This window comes from Branchiostoma floridae, chromosome 8 (assembly GCF_000003815.2).
Source record: "Branchiostoma floridae strain S238N-H82 chromosome 8, Bfl_VNyyK, whole genome shotgun sequence".
In the NCBI taxonomy this organism is placed as follows: Eukaryota; Metazoa; Chordata; class Leptocardii; order Amphioxiformes; family Branchiostomatidae; genus Branchiostoma; species Branchiostoma floridae.
The window spans coordinates 11,585,053-11,610,693 of NC_049986.1; the positions used below are offsets into that span (position 1 = coordinate 11,585,053).

General features: G+C 42.8%; 2 protein-coding genes across 15 annotated transcripts in view; one reads left to right on the forward strand and one right to left on the reverse strand.

Moving 5' to 3' along the window:
* LOC118422081 (collagen alpha-1(II) chain-like) overlaps positions 1–13,392 on the forward strand; it is a 15,423-nt gene extending 2,031 nt beyond the window's left edge. Inside the window, exons 1-7 of one of the 14 annotated variants that reach the window (XM_035829612.1) lie at positions 4,347–4,531; positions 6,895–6,957; positions 7,955–8,041; positions 8,652–8,726; positions 9,564–9,758; positions 10,423–12,330; positions 12,536–13,392. In XM_035829612.1, coding sequence (XP_035685505.1) covers positions 7,996–8,041; positions 8,652–8,726; positions 9,564–9,758; positions 10,423–12,330; positions 12,536–12,609 — 2,298 coding nt within the window. In that variant the 5' untranslated portion in view covers positions 4,347–4,531; positions 6,895–6,957; positions 7,955–7,995 and the 3' untranslated portion in view covers positions 12,610–13,392. Of the gene's footprint in view, positions 1–4,346; positions 4,532–5,193; positions 5,281–5,583; positions 5,642–6,894; positions 6,958–7,954; positions 8,042–8,651; positions 8,727–9,563; positions 9,759–10,422; positions 12,331–12,535 lie in introns of those variants that run through there. The other 13 variants (XM_035829609.1, XM_035829611.1, XM_035829607.1 and 10 more) reach the window with 13 other exon arrangements.
* Positions 13,393–15,743: 2,351 nt separating this feature from the next.
* The window catches only part of LOC118421748 (low-density lipoprotein receptor-related protein 1-like), a 34,429-nt gene continuing 24,531 nt past the window's right edge, over positions 15,744–25,641 (reverse strand). Inside the window, exons 41-53 of the mRNA XM_035829249.1 lie at positions 22,611–22,895; positions 22,222–22,338; positions 21,973–22,098; positions 20,745–20,905; positions 20,381–20,610; positions 19,899–20,096; positions 19,540–19,733; positions 19,006–19,176; positions 18,467–18,554; positions 17,709–17,791; positions 17,475–17,565; positions 16,638–16,818; positions 15,744–16,294 (exon numbers count right to left, since the gene is read on the reverse strand). Coding sequence (XP_035685142.1) covers positions 16,124–16,294; positions 16,638–16,818; positions 17,475–17,565; positions 17,709–17,791; positions 18,467–18,554; positions 19,006–19,176; positions 19,540–19,733; positions 19,899–20,096; positions 20,381–20,610; positions 20,745–20,905; positions 21,973–22,098; positions 22,222–22,338; positions 22,611–22,895 — 2,096 coding nt within the window. The 3' untranslated portion in view covers positions 15,744–16,123. The remainder of the gene's footprint in view (positions 16,295–16,637; positions 16,819–17,474; positions 17,566–17,708; positions 17,792–18,466; positions 18,555–19,005; positions 19,177–19,539; positions 19,734–19,898; positions 20,097–20,380; positions 20,611–20,744; positions 20,906–21,972; positions 22,099–22,221; positions 22,339–22,610; positions 22,896–25,641) is intronic.

The window sequence follows — 25,641 nt, forward strand, 5'->3', positions numbered from 1 at the left end:
AGATCTTAGGAAGGAGTGACTTCTCCTTAGGTAAGATATGTCTCACCACACAAGATCTCTCTAAGATCTGGGTGCAATCGAACAACGATCTCTCTGTAAGGCTGAGTCAGCCTATCAGATTTGTTAGTTCCATAAGAACAAAACAACTCTGGAAACAAACTCTCGTACAGCATGAGATACAAGGACGCCAAAGTCCAACATCTGTCAGCAGATTACAAAGCCATCAATTGCAAGATTGGCTTAAGCGAGAGCTGTTTCAAATTCAGGGACCTAATGGCTCCCAAGTCTGAAGGAATCTCAGAATCGTACCCACGTCCCAAGACTAAGTACCTCAGTCTTGGAGGGTCACGCGTGTATGCTTAATACACCCGCTTAGAGTTAAAGGCTCTCCAGTCAGACCAGTGTTGTTCTGACTGGACTCCGTCTGTGATCAGACGAGTTGAGAAAATCGCAGAGCCATGAACATTTATGGTCTTATAAAAAAGACCCCCTTGATTAAGGCACAAGAGGTAATCAGTGACCTCCATGGCCGTCGCCTTAGACGGATCCAATGCCCTAGTCTCGCACTCCAGGCTGCCTGATACTGTTTCTGTGAACACAGTCTTGCGGCGCAGCACACGCTACAGGTGCCGCCGGCGCGCCTCAGACGACAAACCCGCAGTGATCAGAGCTTGTCTGACACTATCCGGGCTGTTGGTCTGAGTAACCTCAAACGAGGATGAACTTCCTCTGACCCGGAAGAGGAACACCGTCTTGTTCCATTGGAAAAGACAGTAGATCTCAAACCAGAGTTCCTGTAGGAACAGAAAGCACGGTTGAGATGGCCAAAACTATGGCCATAGATTTCGCCTGATCGAGGCAAATTTCTCATAAGAACGTATAACTCGAGAGGAGGCAGAAAGGTGGAATCCCGTACACTCTCAAGTTGTCCCCTGCAACTTAAAGTGTCGATCTTCCACGCCTCTGGTTCTAGGCACAGAGTGCCAAACGCAGCTGTATTTCAGCCTGGATGCGAACAGATCGACCTTTGGTAGAACTGAAGCATACGCTTGGCGGAAAAGGAGTGGGCGAAAAACTCCACTGGTTTTGGTCTTGGAAACACTCCGGGCGCCAAGTCGGCCTCGGAAATCGGACCCAGCAAGGGTTCCGATGAAAACACCAAACCCTTGCCTAAAGAGGCACACTACCACAAAGCTATGGCTGTCTGGCATAGAAGTTGGCAAAACAACTTCCTTGCCTACATATGTGCGCCACTGCTGACGTATGTATAAGCCTGAGGTGGACTTGACTGTTGCTTGCAAAGCAGGTTTGGTCGAGTAAACGTTGTAGCGAGCTCTAAAAATAGCTCGCTAATACGTGTCTCTCTCTTGAAGAGAGGAACCGTATTCTCGTCCTGCGTCCACCGCAAAACTGCTCCTCGGACTTGAAGCGAGTCGTCCGTTGTGATAGTTAAACTACCGGACTCGCCCAAAAGTCTCGACTACTCCACCGTGGCAAGCAAGTTGACCCGGTAGCTAGTCCCGAGGGAGCTTCTGGGGACAACACAACTTCGGTGTCCCACAGACGAGTCTCTTTCAGAGCCCGTTTAGACCATTTCTACAAGCTCCAGTGAAAGAGCGTTGCCTGGTAGACCACCGCTGAACGCTACATCCATTGGGCCCTATTACTTCGGCAAGTGCCAAGAGACACATGAGGCAAGAAGGTACAATTCTTGTAAACCTTCACCTTTTTCTCTTGAGGAAGAGATAAGGTCATAAGAAGACAAATGATTTACTTCCATCCAGGAAGATAACTGCTGGGTTGAGATCAATTGGGACTTTCCCAAAAGATCAGGAAACCCACATCATGCGTCATACAACGAACACGTTTGCAGGTACTGGAGACGCTTTGCCCGAGACGAGCCTGATTCAGCCAGTCATCCAGACAAAAACTATCCGAATCCCTTTGAATCGGATGGCACCAACTACTGGTTTAAAAACCGCATATGTCCTAGGAGCGCCAGAGGACCCTGGGACACTTTACTTGAAAAACTCCCCAACTGTTTCTGAAAAGAAACAACAGGAGTTTCTAAGTGACTGGTGTGATAATAAAAAGGGCAACCTTGATGTCCAGGTATACCAACCAGTCATCCCCACTTAGGAGGGACATCACGTCCTTGATGTTCTCCAGTTCACGTGTTCTGAAAACACCCTACTGTTTCAGAGGTCTGAAACTATGACTAGACGCCAAGTTCCATCTTTCTTTGGAACCATAAAACCAAAAACGGGGCCAAAAATTGGTCCCCGATTGGAGGATTCTCTAAGGAGATCCCAATTCCGCTGAAGCGAAAACAAGCCACAAGTCATACTTCTGGCCCTGTCACCTCCTCTGGAGGGACAAAAAGACGGAGTCGCCTTGAGAGATGAAACAACGGTCCATCTCGAGCTGACAACACAACGCCCAGTACCCAAGGGTCTGAACAGATGTTTGTCCACAAGAGGGAACAAGAAATCCCTCAAATCTACTTGTAGCTGGGGCAGCAAGGTACCACACACAAAGAGCGACCTGTGCTCAAGCACAAGAGGCGAGGCAATTACTTATTGCCTACCAACTGCGGTGTCCCTTACACCCTTCCGGCCTGTAGCAGCCACGGAAGGAAAGGGATTTCTCCCCGCAGCCACGCCCAAAAACCAAACGGTTAGGCGTTACTGTGGCCAACGGACTGTTATACCAGTCCTGTCGATCGGCGTCTTGGGTGCCTTACGGACTGCTATCCTCTGGGGAATAGCAAGTCCCCAAAACTAGCTACAGCTAGCTTTGGTCAGGTGATCATTTGTGTCTTTGACTGTAGTTAGCCAGACACAAGAACCTATTTTTAACCCAATCATGCACGAAGCGTCTGATTTGGGTGACATGGGGGCAAAACCCCAAACGTTCAAATGTCCCGCAAAATTCAGGTGGCCATTCGTGGTCCTACCTGTCATTCATGGCCCTTGCCTGTTCGCAAGGAAATCCATCCTCATGAACGAGTCAATGAGGTTGCCAGAGGTCAATGACCTTCAAAAAGGACTGTAAGGCCTGCAAAGCAGTGCCTTTATTGTTTAAGCCGGAGCGAATCGTCATGCTATGCGGCATGCATAGCTAAAAAAGTCTGTTACACAGACCGCCATTTCGCTTTCAATACCGGCTATGAGATGAGGCGGAGACCGCCTACACCTGAGAACCGTCAAAAGATACGGTTTATCAGCGAGGAAATCCTCGTTCCAGGTGTGAAGCCTTTCTTCATAAACCAACCCAGAACTCCAGGGGAAAACAACATTCCCTGTGTTCAGGTTTGGTGAGGTCTAAAAGGAAAGTGAAAGGCCTCTCCAGTACAGAAAAGTCTGACTACTTACCTGTTCAGTAATAGCACCGGAGTACTCCACATTCTCGGAAAACATTTCCGAATCTGGAGGAGGCGCATGACCGACTGGTCCTTGGCCTCCGTGTACCACACCCCTGAGTATGTTCTCAGTGGGCAACTGGGCTTATAACGTGGAGGACGCAAAGCGCGCCTCGAACGTTTATCGTCTGAAACGAAAAAACCCACGCACGTGAACCACGTGAAACTGACGGGACTGAACTAATGCCGGTCTCAAGTCAGTCATGAGACGGCTAAACTTCGTGAACACGTTCCAATACAAGTGTTCAACAGGGGATTGGGTCATAAAAACCCCAGTACCTGGCCCCGCTGTAATAGGAAAACAGCGGGGGTGCTTCAAGAAGGCCTGCCGGCAACAAAGTGGCGGCGGACAAGCACTGGTACTGCTCGCAGAAAACCTGCTGCCACGAAGGACAGAGGATTGCGTAAGACTCAGGCGTGACAACCCAGCCAGTGGGAGGGGTCACGCCTCCCTGCCTGCACAAAGATACAGGAGGGTACAGATTCCAACCATGGTCCGTAGACGTGGTTGGGATCATCACTTTGATCATCACCGCTAGACACGAAGAACAGGGCATGTTCGAACATGTCCGTCTAGCACGTGAGCCTGAAAAGAAACGCTGTGAAAGAAAACAGCAAAAGGTGAATAGTGATGCAAAACAACAGTTCCAAAGTCACAAAAGCGACCTAAAGAGACTATGAAGTCTCAAGAACCTACTGTGAACTAAAAAGGACAGAAAATGTCCCGCTAAGGTAGGAAAATACCACCGAAGCGAGAGACAAAACGATACCACAAACCACTTCGAAGAAGGGCAGTTTCGGGAAAGAGGATGATGGGAGGGTCAGTGCCCGGATGTTGTGTTTGCTCTTACTGTGAAGAACTGCCACCTTGCGGTTTCTAGGGAAAACGCCATTGTATTTCGGAGGGTAGCGACGTATAATTCGTAGCCACACGGGTTTGTTTAAGACCGCGCCTTCAAAACTTGCCGAACGAGTCCCTTATATCGTAGTCCCGTAGTCTGATGGTCCCGAGGAACTAAGGTGGAGCAGCAGGGCAGGCTACAGTCCCGTTTTCAAGTGCATAACTTGACATTTCCCCTTGTTAAGACTACTAGGGTACCTTCCCTCAAGGTAAGCCAAATCTAAACCTTCTGTTTTTGTAGTTGACAGTGTGCGAGTGTCGGGGGAGCCTGGTGAAATGAGGGTCTAAGCCCTACCCAAGGACTAGCAAAACGTTTCTCATTTGGGTGTGTTCAGATATGTATCTGCACGTATTTACCGTAAATCCGCATTAGTGACGTTTGTCTGTGTGTCGGTTACCCCCTGGACACACATAATTTTACATTTATAAGTGACTTGAAGAAGCTTCTTCGACATTGTGCTGCCAACTCACCTTTTATAAGACATGCAGTTGATTCAGACATTAACCTACGGATCGGTTTTGCTAAATCATAGTAAATGAGAACAATGACAGAAACTCGGAGTCGGAGTTTGTTTACGGTTTTCACCTGCGTGGGTGCTTCATCGTGTATCAGTACGTTAGTGGTTGCTATTCAAAGCTGTGGCCTGATTTATTGGTTGATATATAAGTGGGATATTTGCTGAAGCATTCCTGAGGGCATACTATCCCCCTACGTGAAATTGCTTTAAACAGCGCCCAGTGGCCGTGGGCGTGTCCTTAATAATACCATGACGTCACCCCATGTAGACAAACAGCAAACTTTACACAGGAATTCCCACCGTGCCGTAAATACATGTGTGATTTGCATGGCCAAGAAACTCCTTCAGTATTTATAATGTATCACATTCCTCAGTGTAATGCAGATCACGTATTTCTACTAGGTTGTTGGAAGAGCTACGTCAATAGCTCAGCCGGGGAGGTCAGTGCAATTAGTGTCCGTTTCGCTAATAAAGCATTTGGTGCCAACGTTTTAGAAGTTCCTAACACCAACAAGGCACCTGTTGAAAATGTGTGTTTGTGTCTCTTTCCTGTTTATGCCGCTGCTGGTCTGTAGAATTCTGAGTCGAGCCGGAAAAATGCTTGTCTGGGCGGGTTTAAATGTCAAAGGTTACAGAAACAAGTCATGTCTGAAATCAGCTGAGCGAAGAGGGAGGGGACACTGACAAGATAATCATTCAAGGTCGTCAGCTAAGAATTACGTATGCAGAAGTGTTGACTCGTGGTTACAGTGCAACAAATGCCTGAACACCGGGATGTGTTTTTGTTCTGTTTTAAAGAATGTAAGAACGCCTTTGTGTTTGAGATTCACGCAGAGATAGTTGGCATTGGGCCAAAACAGATCGCAGTAGAGACTGACAATTACCTCAGGGTCTTACATGACAGCGTCACAGCATAACGTTCACCGAGGTATATCTCCTGATTTAGCTAGATGATCACAATTATGTTGATCGGTACTGCAGGACGTGGTGGTTAATAGTCTAGACAAACACCTGGATATCATGGTGTAATGGTCCGGAATCCGACAACGCCCACTGCATGGTACGGTATTGTGATTATTGATGAAGGTAACTCATAACGTGTCCCGACTTAAGATGCCTTTGAGGATAAGTTCAAGGATGTCCTGATTTGTTATCATTCGGTTTGTAAGGCACTGTGGAAGGCACTGGAACGGCTTAAGTTAGACAACAAAGAGTGCGGGTGACGTGAGGTTATACCTTGGAATGCACATCACATCTTCAATTAAGGAAGCAGTCTCTGGCATTTTACGGTCTCTCATACGCCTTAACATTACATTTGCAAGAAACAGCATTTCATTTATGTTCCAGGGACCTATGGCAAATCGCCGTAAATACATAACTACGTTCATGGAGTACTGTCAGTTTGGTAGTCAGTCGGTGGCCGACCTCGTTAACGTTGTGCTGTATGCTAAATGTGTTAACGTATAACTAGCCAGCATCTGCTGCAATGTATGCAATGACCCCCTTGGGGTCTTACCATCTATATGACGAACCATGTAAGCAAGGAGGTTAAAAATCTAGATTTTTAACCTCCTTGATGTTAGTTAGGATTGGGCACGAGCTGGAAATAATGGCAACATGGCGTTGATACACCCGACGACTTGTGCGACTTGGGCATTTTTAGTTATCGACATCGTAACCATTCTTTCATTTACCAGAATGTTTCTTTCTTTTACTACATGGCTAGAAACCACGGAAGGATAACAGTGTTTACCTATACTATCGGATGAATGGCAGGAACAGTCACTAAACAAATACATCATTAGTAGGCACTAATGATACAGGGCGTTCACCAGATAAGTTGAACTCTGCAGTACCGAAGGTCAAACACACCCGTGTAGCAGTCCTGTGTCTGATCCTTTTCCTGCCTATAATTTGACGAAGGTTTCCTGCATAAGTTTACAAGTAATAAGCAAGGTAGTGAATGTAACTTTGTGTAGAGCACTGTTGTGAGATAACGTAATTACAAGTACTAGTCATGAATAGTACTTTAATTGTCGTTTCCCCACCCACAGCGACTACAGTAAGCCGAAGATCTGTGATACCAGACGGCGTCAACATGGCAAGCAAAGACACAGGTAAGTAAACATTGAATAGATCACGTTACGTTGTAGTTTTTGTACCTGTTTGTTTGAGTTTGTTATAAATATGATGGCTTCTATGTGACCTCAAGGGTTGTTACAGTACTAGTGTCTGAATCATTGTGGTCTTGTGTGGTGGAACTCGTAAAGCGTTGTGAGGACATTGAGATTACTAGTACCTCCCATATACTACTTGGACATTGTAACTCATGTAACTGTCCACATGAATACTATGGCTATACAGCAGTGTTGGACAAGCTGTGGATTAGCTGGTAATTGACATGTTGCGACATGAAACGACGGATATAATTTATTGATGTAATATAACATGCGGAAAAATGTGGCAATATACTTTTCTTTTCTGTCTTCACATGATTGTTTCAACACATTTAAAATGTGTTTATACCCTACGAGAAATATGTACATGTTTTTAGATACAGTAACACAACGATTACTATTTTCTTAAGTACAATCAATACAATGTCTGGGCATAGGTCTTCAAATCCAGTCTCTACCTTTCAAGCAAGTGTGTAAACATAGTCTCCTACATTCGAGCAGTTCGATAGCGTTGCCTATGGTATTAAATTGGGCCCAATTTACTTCTGAATCACCAAATTCGTGTTTCCCATTTTGGTCAAGAGCAACTACAGCAAATACGCTTTAAGTATACATAAGTGGTGCTTATAATGCTTGGTGTGAACTATATTCGGTGCATTATGTACTGCATTCACAAAATGAAATGAATGGTTATAGTTGCTTGTAATGAATAAGCTTTGGCATGTTTTGGGAATGCTGTGTCGCCTGTTCGCTGCAACAAGTCGTTTCGCTTCTTTTGTGTTGCTGTTCTCCGTTCCAGCTTCAGCTTCCTTAGTTGTTTTTCGAGACTATACTATGCACTAAAATAAACTCTTAGCTACTTTCACTGAGCAACAACTAGGTTTAGTCAGCGAACAGGCGATGTAGCGAAATGACCGGCTACCGCCTTGTGCTTTAGAGCTATAGTCTGGGTTGTGTCTTACTGCTGCAGGGGTGAAAATGGCCAATGGGACTGACGAGTTAATATGGATCACCCCGCATATATGTACGTACATGTTCATATCTAAGGTTGGCGCTGCATGTTAGATGCTTACGGTGAGGTGGTGGTGGTGGCTGGTGGTACTACGTACAGATGTGTCTACATCAGTTGTGTAGTAGTAGTAGTAGTAGTAGTAGTAGTAGTAGAAGTCCACTTTGTTCACAGCACACAGCATCAGTAATGTGCACGTGTAGTCCTTAACAATATACAACATGTTAGATGTGCCGGTGATATTCCATCCTATAGTACCACAGTAACCTAGTCGTACTTCGATTATCTCCTACCTTCTAACAAAGCACAGATAAGATGGTTAACGTTTTCAGTGCCATCCCAGAATTTGCAACAGCATTCGATTCCTGTATGTCTACAATGTTATCTAGAAATCTATGACATTGACAGTATTTCATGAGAGATAACGGTGTTCAAATATGTACAGAGTACCCGTCCTCACTACGTAAATGTTTGTGAAATGGGGAAGAAAATGGTTTGTTTTTAGTCAACGCCAAGGCATAGTGGGGAAAATGACCAGATGATGATTACAATATTTACGTATTTTCAAAAGTGGAGTGAAATTTTGTAGTGATGGTTTAAAAGTCAGTTATTACTGGAACTGTAGGTATAAAGAAGACAGTCGCGGAGAAGACCGCAGTCCAGGGCCAGAAGACGGGTGGTGACAAGACTAAAGATGCAGGTAAACTTTAACCTCTCCTAGCTAATAAAGAAAACAATAGCATCGAAACTTACATGATCCCAGTTCGTACACCATGTCTATTGTGAGTTCATTGTCGGAGGTCTGTCTTGGCATTGGACTATCTGACGCGTACGCTATGTGCTACTACACGTTAACGAAATAACGTACTCATTCAGCTTTAAATGAATGGTTGATTGAACTGACTGAGTCGACTGCTTGCTTCTTAAGGAAACCTCCAACATTACCTTGCCCCTGCATCGTAATCGCGCATGCTAACATCAAGTACACATGCCTAAGCTGTCTGCTTTGTTATGCGCGGATTTCTGTTATCACGTTCAAAGATTCAGAAGACGAGAGAAAATCTTAGTAAAGACTTTACAAAAATGCGTCTATTAAGGAGTGGAGGGAACGACGAAAGGTATAGGACTGTAGTATATAATATGAAATTATGCCCTTCATGTGTACAATCTCTCCATACACAAGTTAAGCTTATCGCGGGGCATCAGGCGATAGTTGCCTTATGAGCATTGATGTTGCTTATCCATGCTTGCAAGAGAACATGTCGTAATGGAGACATGTTCACCTCCATGTTTACATTTCCATTTTTTCTGCTAATGAAAGCACAAATCGTTATAACAGTGGGCTAGGCCAAGAGTACTAACATATCTGCCTTTTCCTCTTCTCTTGGTGATGGTTGCGCGGTCGCCTCTCCTGCCTCATTTGCTCGTTAAGTTGGCAGTGACTTCTATATCACAGGGGAGTACCTTTAAGTTAACAACCTCACATTAACCCGAGGTCCTTAAATCCATATGGGTAACCCCAATTCTGTTTTTTTAGGGCGAAGGAATGTCTCTTCCTCAAAGGTGCAATCACTTCACAACTTACGAAATCAGACAGAAAGGACGTTCAGACGCAAAAACCTTACTAATAGTGCCGGGAAAGGTATAGAGGAGGAGGAGGACCGCATAGGCAAGCTTCTAGGTCGGCTAGATAGAACTTTGGACGGGCTTAAGGCCACGAATGTAGTAACCGGTGAGTGGCTTGGACAAACCCGATGACCTGTCACGCTAACCTCCACATGTCAAATAAACCATATACTTTGTTTCATTTCAGTTATGAGCAACAAGGGTGGCTCTAGCATGATTTTTCTGTCATCATATCCATATATAAAGTGCCTACATTTTGTTGCTGCATTGGTGCACGATGGCTTATCATAAGCACTCATACATGTACCTGGCTGTACGTGCGGTGCCTCTGGTTGCAGGGTCGTCATCTCATGCATAAATATCTTCTTCCTATCTTATTTGTACTCCCTTGCCTATGAAAAGTTCCGTCTGTGAGACGAAAAATGTAAGAAATGCTGGCGTGAACAGTTGCCTATATACCTTTTTCTTTTCAGAACCTTGACAAAATGACTCATTATGGTTATGGAATGGGCATCGATGATAGTTCATTTAGAGTGTTTTGAGTTTACGACAAAAGCATCAAATTGTTGTCATGATCATTGCAAGCCGCAAGGAACATAAAGATGAAAACTTTTACATTCCAAGTTAGCCTCCTTTTTCATTGGATTGGGTTGTTTTAGTGATTCCAGTGTTTTAGTGATGCTGGCGTTTCCAGTTTCTACTCCTACCAACTATTTATCCGTGATCAGTAATAACCATTTCATATACTATCTTGGTTCACTTTTCAACAGGAGTTGTAGACAAAAAGGGGGTGCAAGCTGGCTCCTTTGGGACAACGCAAAAACAAACTGAGCAGACCAGTTCAGCAAATACAGGGAAAGGTGGACTGGAGAGTGCACTCGCAGGCGTGCTGCATGGACCAACAATTAAGGGTGACAAGGCCTCGAAAGAAAAAGCTCCCATCGTCGGTCCTGGCGGAATTCCTTCAGAAGAAGTGAGGTGGGGCTCCGAGTATGTCACCATGAAACAAGGTGATGCGACAATGCAGTCAGCCGCTCCAACACAAGCAGCAGCCACCATCAAATCAGCAGATACCACACAATCTGCACCGCCTCCAGGTCCTGGGCTGTCAGCTGCGCTGGAAGGCATGTTACATGGTCCAACTATTAAAGGTGACAAGGCTTCCAAAGAAAAGGCCCCAATTGTAGGTCCAGGTGGCATCCCTAAGGAAGAAGTGAGATGGGGCTCCGAGTATGTCACCATGAAACAAGGTGATGCGACAATGCAATCTGCAGCTCCAACCCAGGCAGCAGCCACCATCAAATCAGCGGATACCACACAATCTGCACCGCCTCCAGGTCCTGGGCTGTCCGCTGCGCTGGAAGGCATGTTACATGGTCCAACTATTAAAGGTGACAAGGCTTCCAAAGAAAAGGCCCCAATTGTAGGTCCAGGTGGCATCCCTAAGGAAGAAGTGAGATGGGGCTCCGAGTATGTCACCATGAAACAAGGGGATGCGACAATGCAATCTGCAGCTCCAACCCAGGCAGCAGCCACCATCAAATCAGCGGATACCACACAATCTGCACCGCCACCGGGTCCTGGGCTGTCAGCTGCCTTAGAGGGCATGTTACATGGTCCAACAATCAAGGGCGATAAGGCCTCGAAAGAAAAGGCCCCCATCGTAGGTCCTGGTGGCATCCCCAAGGAAGAAGTCAGGTGGGGCTCAGAGTACGTAACAGACAAACAAGGTGCTGCGACAATGCAGTCAGCAGCTCCAACCCAGGCAGCCACCATCAAATCAGCAGACACCACACAATCTGCACCGCCTCCTGGTCCTGGGCTGTCAGCAGCGCTGGAGGGTATGCTGCATGGACCAACCATTAAAGGTGACAAGGCTTCCAAAGAAAAAGCTCCCATCGTTGGTCCAGGTGGCATTCCAAAAGAAGAAGTCAGGTGGGGCTCTGAGTACGTGACAGACAAGCAAGGTGCTGCGACAATGCAGTCTGCAGCACCGACACAAGCAGCAGCCACCATCAAATCAGCAGATACCACACAATCTGCACCGCCTCCAGGTCCTGGGCTGTCAGCTGCACTGGAAGGCATGTTACATGGTCCAACTATCAAGGGCGACAAGTCCTCGAAAGAAAAAGCCCCCATCGTTGGACCGGGTGGCATCCCTAAGGAAGAAGTCAGATGGGGTTCTGAGTATGTCACCGACAAGCAAGGTGCCGCCAAGATGCAGTCAGCCGCTCCAACGCAAGCAGCCACCATCAAGTCAGCAGATACCACACAATCTGCACCTCCACCGGGTCCTGGGCTGTCAGCTGCGCTGGAAGGCATGCTGCATGGTCCAACTATCAAAGGTGACAAGGCGTCGAAAGAAAAAGCTCCCATCGTTGGTCCAGGTGGCATTCCAAAAGAAGAAGTCAGGTGGGGCTCAGAGTATGTCACCGACAAGCAAGGTGCCGCAACAATGCAGTCTGCAGCTCCAACCCAAGCAGCAGCCACCATCAAATCAGCAGATACCACACAATCTGCACCTCCACCAGGTCCTGGGCTGTCAACTGCGTTAGAGGGCATGCTGCATGGTCCAACTATCAAAGACAAGAATGAGAAGAAAAAGAAAGCACCAGTCGTCGGTCCTGATAGTATTCCAACCGAAGAAGTCAGATGGGGGGCGGAATATTCTGAAAAAGGTAAGATTACGGTTGAAACATTGCTTCTCGGAACGAAGTTACGTTGGTGCTTAACGGTGCCGTCAATTTCAGACAGTAGCATCAGGCGCAGCGACTGTAATAAATTACAATGTTCTTTGCGACAATAGATATTGGTGTACAATGTAGCAACTTGTCAATGAAAAGTTTTATACAAATTGAACTATTTGCCTTTTTTTGTCCGCAGGAGCTAAAGGGTCAGAGAAGAGCAAAAAGTCTGGGGGAAGAAAGGGATCGGGCAAAAAGAAAGGGAAGAAGTGAAACTTCGTACAAATAACCAACAGCTCTACACCAGGCGCCAGGCTTCAGCTAGCAGTGCAGTAAAACAGACACTCGTTTTCAATCACCTAGAACGATTAGAGACCTTCAATATTATGGAATTATTGACGTGCCTGATGCAGATAGTGACATGTTATTCCTTTGGTAGCAAGGTCATCTTATTAACACCGATAAACAAGAAATATAATGTTGCAGAAAGGAAATATTGACAGGAAGTAGAATGGTGAAAGAGATGGAGGATTCTTGGATTACTAGTATAAAGAAGACATTCCAATGACGAGGTCTGCATGTGCCTTGGTATACATTAAATTTTGCATTTTATTACGTGCTAGTTCTAACAGCAATACTAAAGTTAGCAGTATATGCGCTGGTATGATTTGTACAGTCCTGTATCATTGGCACATAAACGTATGTCAGAAATTGCAGCTAGTAACAATTTTGTATATTGTATATTAATCATTCGGTGAAAATGGAGATGTATGGAGGGTATGAGCAAAGTTCATCAATGTTTAAACACAAAGAGCCATATGGCCAATGCAGTAGATCTACCAATCAGTACCATCAGCTGGTCATACCGCATTTCAAAGTTTATATTCTTGGAGCTTGATGCAAGTACATTTATTGCTGTCATAGTGGCACATATAGTGACGTTTGAAAATGGTACAAACAGTATAATTTGCATTTTTGGGTCACTGGGACTGCGCCCAGCAACGTTAATTGCTGACGTTCATTAGAAATGGTGACAGGAATAAATGACAAAAATCATCCCTGCTGGGACAAAAGTTATTATTTGCGACTCAAGGGTTCGTGCCACATTACATATGGACTTTTCCTGCTTACCTATAGTAATTTCTGCACTAGAGTTACTTTTGTACTTGAAATATGAAGACATGTTTAACAGCTTTAAGTGTTTTCCCATGCATAGTATTACTTTTATTCTTTTCATCCCTTCTGCATTAAGAAAAAATAACTGGTCTTCCAGTCAATTCAGGACTTTAACACAGTTCTTGTGCAGTACTCAAGTGTTCAGAAGTTTTATTGGGTATTGGAGTTTTAGTTTTCACAACCAGCAAGGTTTTACCTGCATGTTTCGGTACCTGTCAGACATCTTCATCAGAGCCCGAATGGAGTTCTACTTCTCGCCGCTATAGGTGGCAGATGCAGGTGACACTTTAATGGCGAGATCACGATCACATGATTATTATCCCAAACGTGGCTAGTACTAGTATGTGTCCACGCTCGTCCTGGTTCATCATTTGGGTTATTTTCTTACGCCTTACTATTCCATAGGATTAGCCACGTTAGGGATGGTACGGTGCTCTCGCTGCTAAGGCAACTTACCTATATTGGCTACATAAAGCATCAAAAAGTCACTCCATGCCAGTCAGCTTTGAGAAAGATGTCCGACAAGCATCGAAACGTAAGCTGGTTAGACCTACTGGTTGTGAAAAAGAAAACGTCAATACACACCAACCTGATGTTCAGATGATAGCTTTCCCCTAAGAAATGAACAATTTCTGACAGGTGAACATTGTCTTTATTCAAGTCATGCATGAGAAGTGCAAGCTGTCTGAAGTTCAAGTCTGCAACAGTCATGATAACAGGTGTGCAACATGGAAATCTAGCTAGCTTATGATTTTTTTTATAAACAGTTCAACAAAAACAACTTAAATAAATCAGTCTTTTAAACATATTCTGAGTAAACAGCATAATCTACTTTTTCCACCAAACATATTATACAAAAGTATAAACATTTAAAACAGAAACTAATCGAAAATATAAGCATAACATACATATACCGTATGGTATCTATTGCAACATCTTTAACTTGAGCTATTGCCCTAAATTGACATTATAGTCTTCTGTTTACTGCAGTATTTTTTCTCAGAAATGTACATTCGTGTAATATATTCTATAGCTAGCAAGGAGCAGTCCTTAAACACACGTTATCGAAATAACGGAAACTGTCAAAACACTTTTTCACCTTTCTTTGGTCAGCATCATTCTGACAATGTATTTGTTGGTACACACACAAAATGGAAGTATTTGGCACTCGGGTATTAGATAAGCCATGATGACAAGTAGGCCCTCCTAACAGATCTTAACAGTAGACTGCCTGTTGGTAAAGCTGCCACACATAGTAAACATGATCATGAAACATGGTCATGTGTGTAACTGAATCTCAGTTATATGCAAGACTTTTGTCCCAGATCTAGAAGCATTGAAAAATATTCAGGATCGAGCAATGAAATAATTTCCAGACAGACATTTCCTTGGATCACATAAGCCACAAACACTAACTATCCTGTTTTGCATACATCTCTCATTAAGGCAGTTGGTAAGCAATCATGAGGTCTATTCATATGGGATGGTACATATACACATCCAATTGCATTGATATAAAATTTGGTTCAAAGATGTAAAGGCACACAAGTCCATCTACAGCCTGTCCAAATGAATCATATGGCAAGCTATCCATAAAGACCCGCTGCAAGAAAAGTGTATATAAAGAGCCCATCTGCTTGCCCCCCTGTAAGAGCAGCATTGACCCATGCATCCTTCACTCATTTCTGAGTCAATGGAGAAGAATACATGTACACAGTTTCCATGGATTCTATGATTGTGTTGCAGCCATTCAATAAATATCAATTTGCTAACATCCACTTAAACTGATAAATTCATTCCTACCCCATCTCCCAGATTTACCACAGAAAATTGCTGCAGCGGGTCATAAAAGTGTGACCTTAAATTTAAGCTGGAAAGTACATCATAACATTTTCAAGCCAACTGTACCAATAAGTAGTAATACTGTTAGCCCATTCATTGAATTTGTATCAACAGATACATACACAAAGGACATGATGTTTTTAACATTGTCCTATTGTGTTGAGGGATAGAATCTTTTAATTTGCTGTAAGTAGAATTTTTTTCGTCATATATTCTCTCGAAGCAATTATATACAAGTATTTGGTCCTTTAAAGCAATAATTTTGCAACAGTTACTACAGATCTTGTTTGCTTTCTAGAGATATTTACAACTATTAAGCAGCACTAAGTAAGCAGCTCTGATCAGCCTTAAACATAAGTAGGAATGATTCATAATAAGTCCACATGGACTACCATATCCGACCTATCATCTTAACTACTTGTCTTGAGTGTGTTCAGAGAAGCAACATTTATGGCATATCAACACATTTTCAGGTGTCTCAGCTCAAAAGCAGCACGTTGGCACAGCTCCAACAAATATTTTCTACAGTAGAAGACCATACATGTAGGTCAGGTTTTAAGTTGCATTTTTACCACAGGTCTTCTGACAATCAAAAGATCCTGAAACAATGAGAAGCTTTAAGCACTATACTAGAGAAGTTCCAATGTCTAGTGAAGTCTTAGACCTGTCATTGTTACATTGTAAGAAAGCTGTTTGGAATGTCCCAAAACATTGCAACATCAAAAGACTGAATGGGTTGATCATTGCATGTCCATGTTGATTGGTCACATCAAACGAGTTCCTGAGTTTCTGCGAGGACGCGCTCCACCAGATCTTCTGTGCTGCTACTGCTGGAGGAAGGATCTCCCTGGCAGGCCAGGGTACCGGGATAGAAAGCTGTCTCGGAGTCCAGCGACTCAGCAGACACCACATGGATGATCTTGGGATTGTTGCAGTTTTCCTGAAATACATACATCACTTCTCAATAACCAGAGATTATATATTCATCAATAGTGAATAACAGGAGATATAAAACTTGCAAAAAGTAACATTCAAGGTGCATAAACATCAAGCAGGTGAAGACTGACTCGACCAGGCAGGCAGGCTTTTTTTAGTACCAACACTCTATAAACTCTATATTGCAATTATACTTTTTCTAGGGACAATGTGTGAATTGGGTAAGAGTCAGTACCTTTTGTTCACTTTCAGAAACATAGAGGCAACATTCAGAATGCAATGTGAAAAAAACATATCATTTCATGAAGGATAGCATGTAAACAAAAGGCACAAAGCTCTGCCCTCACCTCAACATCAGGAGGCACTGGTGAGTACAGCGGGTTGGAGTAGGACATCTTCTTTTGTTTGGGCTCAGGAGGATCTGGCTCATGACCCTTCATGAGTTTTCTAAGTTCACTCCCTTTTCCTCTGCCTGACAGGACGTTAGAGAAGTGGATAACAGGAAGGGTCCCAAGGTGACGTCTGCGTCTGGTAAATGAAAAAAATAAGAAAAGTTAGTCTGTGAATCTCAGCCAGAAGGTGATCCCTGACTCTTCAACTCTATGTGCCAGATCTATATCCAAAACAAGAAATGCTTTTTAAAAAAGCTGTGCCTTGCCGCGTATTTTATGTTATTTTGGTAACTTAGACTAGATTCTACGCTTAAAAAATCCTCGGAGTTCCACATGTCGCCCCCCTCCCACCCAAGTTCCTACATACGGAAAGCTTTGGTGACTTCGCCAGGTGCCAATCCAGTCCCAAATCTTCTTTTCACACACTACAAGCTCTATCAAGGACATTCATAGTCACAAATGTCTTTAAAAGGACTAAATCCTGGCTACTAGTCCCCTAGTTGATATTGTTGCCGTATATATATGTATGTGCACCTCTTAGCAAAGAGCGACACCTAGCAACTTCAGTAGGAACTGCAGCAAAAATCCCTGAGTGTACTGAAATTTACCTCATTATCATAATTTATGTCAATTGAATTATTGGCACATTAAACAGGTTTTGTAAAACTTTTTGACCCACAATGAATATGCATTATTTTTTATTACAAAATAAGTTCTTTCTGATGCAATTTGTGATATATCTTTATATAAACATGGTGAGTTAAAGCGCGGCAAGGCAAAAAACATGAGTACCTTTGTTCAAATATGTAGTAAGTAGCTATCCCCAGTATAAGGATCAACAGCAGAACTCCACAGACCAGGCCTGCAATCCATCCACGATCTTCTGCAAATGAGTTGACAAAGTTGGTTAAAAATGCTGATAGGACATCAGTACCAGGAAATTCCATTCCACAATCAGGACTACAATTTTTTCATATGATAATGAGGTACAAAAATGTTACTTTTCTTGATTCAATGACAACTTACCAGAGCTTTGGGTATTGGACCTGCTGTCATTCACCACATCAGGACCATGTTGGCAGTGCAGCCCTGTAAACCCTGGGTGGCATCTGAGTCAAAAATAAATTTCACATCTTAAGGATCTTTGTACACTGTTGATACCAGTGTACATGAATATTAATGCTACATAATAAGCCTGATTTATAATGTTGATTTAAATGGTTCATTTGAATCTTGACAGATACACGACACAACGTTAGTCATTATAAAATAGGCAAAAGAATTTAACCAATTCAATACTGATGCTGACTTCTAAAATTTGGTCTTCTAATAGCCAAGGCTCTATTGATGCAGAGCACTGGCAGGCCCTTGACAATGACCAAATTGGAGTTGGAGATGCACAGTGTCCAGGGAACTAAAACCACTGGATGTGCAACACAGAAGGAAAGGAGATCCAGAGAACATTGTTACAGTACGTCGATGTAGGTTAGACATCCAGGTAATAAGATACGCCAAAAATAGTTACTCAAGCAACTGGATATGGTTTTCAAAACCATATCCAGTTGCTTGAGTAACTATTTTTGGCATATTGTTACAGTAGCAACAGACTTGAGTCAGCTTACAGATGTGCACTAGAACTGTATAGCCACAGCCAAAGTTGTAGGGCTAGCGCTGATGTCAATTATCATTTTAGCCCTGTCAATATTTACCAAGGGACAAGCTGACTTCTACACCATCTTCCTACCATTTGGCACAAAGAGCAAGTTTCAGACAAGGAAACTTACCTGCACTCCACCCAGCCATCAATGACCATGCATGTCCCTCCATTCAGACAGTACCCATGGATACATCCATCAGGGATGCCAGGACTCACTGTAATGTAATGCAAGGCAAAACATAGGATTTCAAATCATTGCTTCATGCATCTAACATCAACTCCTTCTCAGAATTGTCTTAAATACCTGAAAATATTTGAAGTGTACCGGTATATATGCCTAGATCACATGCTGCATTGGCACAGCCTTGTAAATCACTTAAAATTCTCCTGTGGCACTATCATGGCATCTGGTGGAATTATGCGAGTTGATGTTACGTGCTTAAGATTGAAACAAGATAGAATAGTTCGAAATGTGGTTCCATCACATATTGCAAAAAATCCCATGTAACCTATAGGCCATGAAGGAGCTTCTGCCTCAAAGTGACCTGAGAGACACACTAGGATTCCTTATGCACAAAACAGATCATTTTCCACATATTCATGCATTCTTCAATTATTAATGTAAACACCATGGATCCTACAGACAAGATTTCATAAAGAATCTACCTTCAATTCTGGATGGCTGAGTAACAGGTGTTGAGGTAGGTAAGACCGTAGGCGTACACCTTGCCCTGCTCCCTGGGATGAACTCGTATCCCTTGGGACACAAACAGCTGAAACCTCCAGGCTTCAGGAGACACATGTGGCTACATGGAGCTGAGGAGCAGGGGTTTGGTGCTGAAAGGAAACGTTCACACTTTGTATTCAATAAACTAATTCTGAGAATTAAAGGTTTCATTAAAAAAAAATTAAAAACAGTCAACTACATAGAAACATGTACAATGTGGTTTAGACACATATCTGAGACAATACTACGACAGACAACCAAGATCTTGGCCAATAGGGAAGTGGACCTGTGAATTCAATATGCTAATGAAAACTCAACACAATGGCACTTAAGTTAGCAATAATTCTTAATGTAACAAATTATGGTGCTGTGTTTTTTTTTCATAAATGATTTATCTTGAATGGACTAGTAAAAAAGTAAAAGGTACAGCCAGCCATCATTGGACACCAAAATGAACAATCATATCAACAAACCTGGCTTCCTGAGTGCAGGGTGCATGACCATAATGCCACTTGGCCTGTGAAGGCCTTCCTTTATCTTCACAGTGTCCTCCCCCGTTAGCCTGTTGGCAGACTCCACTGCCTCTCTGTGCCAGTCAGTCCAGTACATCAGGTCTTCAAACAACGCCAGACCAAAGGGATGCTTGACAGTGGTGGGGAGGGAAACCCTACAAAAAATATCAAAGATGTAATATTCATCTGACAAACCATATCAATGTTTTGTTGAACCCTCAAAAAAGTCACTTGAAAAGTCCAAAATTTAGGAAATAAGCATAACTTATTAGTACAATCAAGAATATAATTAGAAGATGTAAACATTATACAAATATTACCTGTTTTTCCCTTCATAGTCACAGTACTCAATCTTGTCCAGGCGTGCGTCTGCAAAGTACAGTCTCTTCAGGATGTCGTCCACAACAAGTGCATTGGGCCAGATGAGACCTGTGGCGACAATCAGCTTCCTATTGCCACTGTCCATGTCTGCTCGCTCAATCTTGGGCTCAGCTCCCCACTCAGACCAGTACAACGTCCTAGAACATAAAAAAACAACTTTTATCTATTTCATATTTGGATCACCTTCACAACATCTCAGTATCCCCTTCATCATTGACAAATTGTTTCAAGTCATATAAAACTAACTGGACAGAGTATCGGGGGAACAGTCCACTGTGTGAAAAAAAATGGAGTTAAACAGTTATCATTTGTTTGTATCACTTCAAAAATCAACACTGATGAATGCCTTTTTACAATGAACATAGTCTAAAATCCTTGAATTAACATGGAAAGATAAAAAAGACGCCTCAGCTGTTCATACCGTTCTGCCATGTTGAGTGCAATAGCCCGAGGTTTGTCGATGTTGTGCTGTAACAGGACAGCCCTGTGCTGACAGGACGGCAGGCTGCATACCCCGACCATGTTGGTGCCTGCGTCTGTCCAGTATAGGTTGTTACCAACCCAGTCCACAGCCAGACCATCGGGTGACTCCAGACCATCCACAAACATGCTCCAGTTTCCAGTGGTCAAGGATAACCTGTTGATGGTACCCTGTATGGGAAATGAAGCAGTATCTGGTCAACATCTGATAAACATCAATTTGGTAACTTTGATGAATTCAGTGACAAAAATAAGCAAAATAAGGTACGCTTGTACTTGACATAGAAATTTTTCACAATACTTACCAGTGTTGCATCAGTCCAGTAGATCTCCTGCGTATTCAGGTTGTACTCGATGCCTACCATGTGGCCTGCATTATCAACCACAACACTTTCATACTGCCTACTGTTCAGGTTGATCGCTCGGATCTCATAGCCAGTTGAAAACAGCAGTTTAGCTGGGCCTCCTAGAAAAAATAATCATATTGATGACAATACAGTCAAACCTGTCTATAGCGGCCACTCAAGGGACAGGTCAAAATTGGCCACTATAGAGAGGTGGCCACTATAGAGAATATGCTAATTAATTGACCACAAGCAATAAGTTACACATGGTTTTAGTACCCACTGATCTTTATTCACATAATACAGTACTGTACATGTACTGCAATGATTTTTACACTATATGTATTAAGAAAACAAAAGCTATGAAAAGTTTTAAATGTTCTACAGTTGATATTGTCTAAAGAGACCGGTATCGTCATATTTCTTTGACCTTTCGTCTTGTATCCTTTGATACTTCGCCGTCCGTGTGTTCCCGCTCGCGTTCACACGTCAGATTCGCCCATTATGCTAATGTGGTACTCACAAGAAAAGTCTCGTCATTTTAGACTTATCTCTTAATAAATGTAAGAATAAAATCCACCATAGTCTGAAGTTCATATCATTTTGTCTATGTAACAATTTATTTAGAAATTTTTTGTGATGTAGATTAACCTAAGCGATAGTGTACTAGAACGCAACTTTAACACAATTTACCTCCATAATATTGGTGTCGTCTATTGACCTTATATGACCTCGTTTGTCAGCGGGTATGGGTAGCGCCAGTTTACGAAGTTTTGTTTTGAAAATAAGTCAAAGAGGTTTTAAATTCGGCGTAGGGTGACGATACGGCAGCTGTATATGGCCGAACGCGTGCCGAAACATAGATAAGCGGTCCGCGTGGCCGTAATCGGCAGTGTTTTTGTACCTGCGGGACCGGAAATCGTGTGGCCGTGGCCGCGTTGGACAGGTGGCCGCTAAGCCTATTTCTTAATCATTACAAATCCAAGGGACCGACAAAAAGTGGCCACTATGGGCAGGTGGCCGTTATGCAAAGGTGGCCGCTAATACAGGTTTGACTGTATTCAACTCAACTTAATAAAAACCTTCCTTAAGTTCCTATTTCCTGAGGGCTATTTGATACAAAAAGTGCAGAGACCAAAATGGACATTTGAAAAACAGTCTGATTGTCCTGAAATGCAGCATAGGCTACCTGTTGCCCTGCATGTCCGGTGGTCAGGATTAAGTCTGTAGCCCTCAGCACAGGTGCAGTAATATGTGCCTTTGTCATTGGTACAGAAATGACTGCACTGGCCAGGACTTGCACACTCATCAATGTCTGAGGTAAAATAAATACATACTGAAACATCTCCCACAAGGGACAAGGAAACAAAAATATCAAAGAAGAAAAGTGCATGTTTTTCCATACTGACGATGCTGAACACGATCCTATTGTACTGACCTGCACAGGTGGTTCCATCCTCCAGAAGCTTGAACCCAGGGTGGCAGCTGCACACTCTCCCTCCCGGGGTGGCCTGGCACGTCCCTGTACACCCTCCGTTATCCTGACACACAGACGCTGCAGCAAAGTCATCATCACGTAAATAATCGAAGGAACTGTTAAACATCATCATAGATTGTTTTAATAAGACAATCTGGTTATTTCCAATTTGCAAAGTGATATCAAGAATTACAAACTAATGCACAAGTTTCATGTCATTTGAAATACACTTTTCCTCTTCACTTCACTGCCAAACATTTCAGGATTTCAACTATCACAAGAAAAGCTTCTGAAAACATTTTTGGTAAAATAGACAGCACATTTTCCAATGAAACAAAATAGTATTTTACCACAAAGCCCTCCCTCATCTGAGGCATCAGCACAGTCTGTCGTCCCATCACACACTTGAGACAGAGGTAGGCACTCCCTGGTCAGGCACTGGTACTCATGTGATCCACACTCTCCCCATGCAGCCATGGTGGTCTGGGGTGCTGATGGAGTTGCTGTAGCCTGGTGCACACAGTCCTGTTCATCAGACATGTTCCCACAGTCATTGTCACCATCACACCTCCACCTGGCCGGGATGCACACGTGGGTTCCACAGCTGAACTCACCTACACCACATGTTGTAACACCTGCACAGAAGCAACATCAAGTTGTTACCTCCATGAAATGTCATGGAGGTTATATTTACCTCCATGACATTTCATGGAGGTTATATTTACCTCCATGAAATGTCATGGAGGTTATATTTTACCCTGTGTTTGTCTGTGTGTCTGTCTGTCTGTGTGTAAACAAAATAACTCAAGAACGGCTTGGTGGATTGGTTTCATACTTGGTGTGTTGGTAGGGTGTGATGAAAGCTGGAAATGATTAGATTTTGGTCCCCCTAGCGGCTTTCCTTGGTACTGCAGCGCAACTTCCGGGTCTGCTATCTCGTGTTCTGAGCAAGCTATGGTCACGATTTTGAAGTTTTAGATAGCTCTTGTGCTCAGAAATAAGTGACATAAGTTTGGGCCCCCTAGCGTCTAGTTTTGGGAAAGCAGGGGCATTTTTGTCAAAAACTTCTGAAGACGATAACTCAAGAAGGGAACAACGGATTTTCATCATTTTTGGTATGTAGGTACCTTAGACAATGTTTTACAAGATAAGATACTAATTATGCAAACAGGAGTACATTTGCATAATTAATGAGAATATTCTATCATAGCATTTTTTTCTATGTATCTCTTGTTCCAGACATGCTATGGTCTTGATATTTTGGTGGTAGATAGCTTTTGGTGTCATGAAAAAGTGGGGCAAGTTTCAGCCCCCTAACATTTAATTGTGGAACTGCATGGGTGTTTTTGTCAAGACACTCCAAAGAGGATAACTGCAGAAAGAAACGATGGATTGCCTGCATTTCAGGCATGCGGGTAGCTTAGGCAAAGATGTTCATAATGATATACATGTTATGCAAATGAGGACTTAAATTGCATAATTAATGAGGAAATTGTATAGTTCCATTGTTTTCAATAACTGGACCTCAATACATGTAACACATGTTAATTACGATAGGTGGAATATAAGCAGATACCAAATATGGTAGTGAGGAACTTATTTGCATAATTTATGTAAAAATTACAAAACCGCTTTATGATTAATAATGGGAATTTTATAACTGTGACATGTGTACGTTAGTCAATGATGAACAACACCATGCATAAATTATATTAATGTGTTAGTCAATTGCATGAAAGTTACGAAAGCTCTAAATTTTCATGGAGGTATGAGGTCGCCGAACTCTAGTTTACCCTGTGTTTGTCTGTGTGTCTGTGTGTCTGTCTGTCTGTGTGTAAACAAAATAACTCAAGAACGGCTTGGTGGATTGGTTTCATACTTGGTGTGTTGGTAGGGTGTGATGAAAGCTGGAAATGATTAGATTTTGGTCTCCCTAGCGGCTTCCCTTGGTACTGCAGCGCAACTTCCGGGTTTGCTATCTCGTGTTCTGAGCAAGCTATGGTCACAATTTTGAAGTTTTAGATAGCTCTTGTGCTCAGAAATAAGTGACATAAGTTTGGGCCCCCTAGCGTCTAGTTTTGGGAAAGCAGGGGCATTTTTGTCAAAAACTTCTGAAGACGATAACTCAAGAAGGGAACAACGGATTTTCATCATTTTTGGTATGTAGGTACCTTAGACAATGTTTTACAAGATAAGATACTAATTATGCAAAACAGGAGTACATTTGCATAATAAATGAGAATATTCTATCATAGCATTTTTTTCAATGTATCTCTTGTTCCAGACATGCTATGGTCTTGATATTTTGGTGGTAGATAGCTTTTGGTGTCATGAAAAAGTGGGGCAAGTTTCAGCCCCCTAACATTTAATTGTGGAACTGCATGGGTGTTTTTGTCAAGACACTCCAAATAGGATAACTGCAGAAAGAAACGATGGATTGCCTGCATTTCAGGCATGCGGGTAGCTTTGGCAAAGATGTTCATAATGATATACATGTTATGCAAATGAGGACTTAATTTGCATAATTAATGAGGAAATTGTATAGTTCCATTGTTTTCAATAACTGGACCTCAATACATGTAACACATGTTAATTACGATAGGTGGAATATAAGCAGATACCAAATATGGTAATGAGGAACTTATTTGCATAATTTATGTAAAAATTGCAAAACCGCTTTATGATTAATAATGGGAATTTTATAACTGTGATATGTGTACGTTAGTCAATGATGAACAACACCATGCATAAATTATGTTAATGTGTTAGTCAATTGCATGAAAGTTACGAAAGCTCTAAATTTTCATGGAGGTATGAGGTCGCCGAACTCTAGTTTACCCTGCGTTTGTGTGTGTGTCTGTCTGTGTGTAAACAAAATAACTCAAGAACGGTTGGGTGGATTGGTTTCATACTTGGTGTGTTGGTAGTGTGTGATGAAAGCTGGAAATGATTAGATTTTGGGCCCCCTAGCAACTCCCCTTGGTACTGCAGCGCAACTTCCGGTTTTGCTATCTAGGTGTTCTGAACATGCTATGGTCATGATATTTGAGTGTTAGATAGCTCTTGTGCTCAGGAAGAAGCGACATAAGTTTGGGCCCCCTAGCGTCTAGTTTTGGGATAGCAGGGGCATTTTTGTCAAAAACTTCTGAAGAGGATAACTCAAGAAGGGAACAGCGGATTAACATCATATTTGGTATGTGGAAACCTTAGACAATGTTGTACAAGATAAGATACTAATTATGCAAAATAGGAGCACATTTGCATAATTAATGAGAACATTCTATCATAGCAGTTTTTTCAATGTATCTCTTGTTCTAGACAGCTATGGTCTTGACATTTAAGCGGTAGATAGCTTTTTGTGTCATGACAAAGTGGAGCAAG